Below are 3387 nucleotides of genomic sequence, written 5' to 3'. Positions count from 1 at the left end.
AAACATTTGCCGCAAGCATATATATATCAATGTATGGACATGGACCAACACTTGTCATATATCAATGCATGGACATGGACCAATACTTGCCATATCAATCCTTGTAAGCCTCTTATTAAATGATTTAACCATCTTTATTATAATGTATTGTTAAAACTTAAATATTTTCTTCAAGTAATATTTTTATATTAGGTGATAGTTTTAATTTGCATTAGTTTTTATTGAATTATAAACATTGCTATATGAACAATATAACTAAGATACACAGTAAAAAGCTAATAAGTATATACAATAACATTATTGGAAGGGAGACTCTTTCTATTCACTTATATAATTTTTTCATCCATGGAAATTTATTATTATATATTGAATCTCTAATTTTTTGTAAAATTATTTATAGAATATAATTTTATATAACATTTTATAAATGAAATAGAAAATAAATTATTTTAATTTTTTAATTATAAACCTAAAAGTACATCATAAATTTCCTCAATTTATTTCATTAACCAAATGAATTTAAATGAAATTAATTAAGCAAACTCAAATTTGATAATCATATTATACAGCACATATTTATTTTAAAAAATGAATTACTAAAAAAATAAGAAACTTTTTACAAGAGAGCACCTGATCTACCTTGGCAATCCTAGATCGTATTGCCTTGTGCCATAACTTGATGATGAAAGAGGGATCGCACTGGGTACAGCTAGACTAGACAAAAGAGGCACTGTGTGGGTGTGCGTGTTGGTAGCACCATGAAACTTCTCTTTGAAAATGTTTTCCCTCACCCTTTTTGTAATTTGGATGAGTGCATCTCTAGCAACACTCGGCTCTCCAGTAACCTGAACCAGCTCCTCATTTTGGGAGGCGCATTTGGGTCGCTCCTCTTTGCGAAATATGCGAATATTTGCTCCAGTGTGCTTCCGCATGTCACTGATGATGTTGCCACCTTTACCAAGAAGGCAACCAATGTGCTTTGACGGAACAAGAAGCCTTGTACAAGTGCCACCTTCACCATTGTCATTGTCACTAGTGCTTCCACTAGTCTTTCCTTGCAATTGGAGGACTGCCTCAAGCGTAGGTGAAACCCCATCACTAGCCAACTCTATTGAAGAAACTACAATTACACGTTCATCTGAATCTGACTGTGCGTCTTCGACCTTAATACTTGCTCCTGTATCTTTCCTCATACGTTTGATACTTTCGCCGCCCTTACCAATCACATCTCCAATTTTATCATTTGGGCATACTATTCGAATACAAAACTCCTCCCCGCTTTTCTCAACAGCAGAATTCCCAGATTTTGGAGCAATGGGAAGAGCAGGGTTATAACTAAGAGGCCATGAACTTCGAGCAGCTTCACTTCCATATCCTCCCAGTGCTGCTAAATGGCCGGAGGCATAAGTACCAAGAATTGGAGGAACTGAACTGTGATGAGCAAACAGTGAATCTCGTTGTGGAACATAATTTGGCGGAGTAAATAATGCAGGCACACCAGAAGGAACGAGTGAAGTTGGGTTCGTTGGAGATAAAATATCAGTCCAGGGAATTTGCTTCTTAGGTGGGCGTTTATACAGGAAAGCTGAAACTGCATACAGTGCTTCCTTGACAGCGGTTGCATCTCCAGATATGACAACTACTTCATCAAAACTAAAAGCACAGGCTGGCAACTCGTCTTTTGGCCGTATCTGAATTTGTGCCCCCGATTCGCTCCTCAACTTTTGGATGTTATTTCCACCTTTTCCAATCAAACCTCCAATCTGGCTGTTAGCAACCAGCAACCGAGCAATGTGTTGTCTCTTTCTGTCGACGTCATTATCTGTGCCGGAAGGTTGTTGGACAATAACAGAATGCACTCTCAGAAGAGCATCCTGAGCAGGACACACAGGTTCAACTTCATTCTCATTGCAAGCCTTGCCATCTTGCTCCTTGTGGTCGCTTGACGGCGAGCTGAAGATTACTATGACGCGCTCATCAACGCCTGGAACAGTATCTGTAACTTTGATGTTCGAACGCGTCTGCTGCCTCAGAGATTTTATAACTTTACCCGCCTTTCCTATAACACTTCCTACCACATTAACAGGACATAATATGCGATACACAGTACTGTCAGCGCCAGGCAAAGCTCGCTCTCTACCAGTGCCAGAGTTCAGCCTCTTATTTCCATCATTGTTCTCTGGAACCTCATTTTCCCTGCGTGCTCGCTTTCCAATGGCAGCGTAAAACCCGTCCATTGCAGGCAATCCTTTCACTTTTACAGATGAGATGTCTCCCTCTTTTAACCAAAAAGAGCTGAGCCACGACAAGTTGTTCGTGTACATGAATCCTATCTGTCTTCGTAAGTCTCCCGCACCCTCCCGTCAAGGCCACTGATTTGCTCCTTTTATATGACATGCGTTAGGGCTTATTAAGGCCGACAACTTGTTCACCCGGTACCCTTGTCTTAAGACCGACGTGTGTGGGTTAGGTTTCCACTTCAATAATAGTATCATATTTTCATATTCTTATATCAATATTAATATAAGGGAAATGGGTTACAATAAGGGAACGATAAAATATTTGTGTGGGTTTAGTCTTCACAACGTTACGGGGTCAATTTCATGGGAGGGGTAGAAATGAATATTTCTAAAGTTTGTTATTTAAATTTATTTATGGTTGAATTTGTATTAATTATGTTTTGATTATAAATATTTGTCTAAAATATTAAGTAAACAAATTTTTATTTTTGTGATATACTAAAAAAATAATTTTGCACCCACTCACTTTGCACATATTTACTCTTCCTCAACCTAACTCATCATATTGATAAGCATCTCCCTCTATGACCAGTGATGACTGCCATCTTATGAGATTCGTAGAGTGGGAAGGCATCTCCCCTCCATGACGGAGCCTAGGACTTCATCTTGTGAGGTGGACTAGACATATTTGGGTAAGCTCTTATCCAAGTTGTTGGAGTCACTCCAAGGGTTGCTAGCAAACTTGAACCATAGAGGATTTGTAGAAGATAAGGAGAGGGAGACTTATCAACTCCTAATGAACACCAAATTCGAACCACTACAGAGTAAAGTAGAGATGTTCGAGACTAAGATTTGTGTTGATTTGAAAACTATGGAAAGCAAAGTGTCTAAAATCAAAGAGAGTTCAAACAATAGGATTCAATTGATCAAGGATGAAGTGGGACCAACTGAGAGCCAAAAAAAAGAAGAAGCAAAGTCACCCAATAGGCAAATAAAGTAGAAAAGTACTCAAGCAGGGCTTGGAACGCTTGTCTCAGAATGGTCTTCCAATGGCAAATAAATCCCCACAGTTAGAATATTTTAAATGTTATGTATATATATTTATATTATGTTTTTTTTGTAAGGCATATAACGTGCTTCGTTTTGG

General features: G+C 38.2%; 1 protein-coding gene across 1 annotated transcript; it reads right to left on the bottom strand.

The window, feature by feature from the left end:
- Nucleotides 1-635: 635 nt before the first annotated feature.
- On the bottom strand, nt 636-2237 carry LOC149207052 (KH domain-containing protein At4g18375-like). Its single transcript, XM_089397901.1, has one exon. The coding sequence runs from the start codon at nt 2235-2237 to the stop codon at nt 636-638; it is 1602 nt and encodes a 533-aa protein (XP_089254027.1).
- Nucleotides 2238-3387: the final 1150 nt, after the last annotated feature.

This window comes from Pinus tabuliformis, chromosome 1_2 (genome assembly GCF_031772625.1).
Source record: "Pinus tabuliformis cultivar Carrire ecotype Pingquan chromosome 1_2, CPIR1, whole genome shotgun sequence".
In the NCBI taxonomy this organism is placed as follows: Eukaryota; Viridiplantae; Streptophyta; class Pinopsida; order Pinales; family Pinaceae; genus Pinus; species Pinus tabuliformis.
The sequence above is the reverse complement of the archived record's forward strand: the minus strand, read 5'-3'. Positions and strand labels throughout refer to the sequence as shown.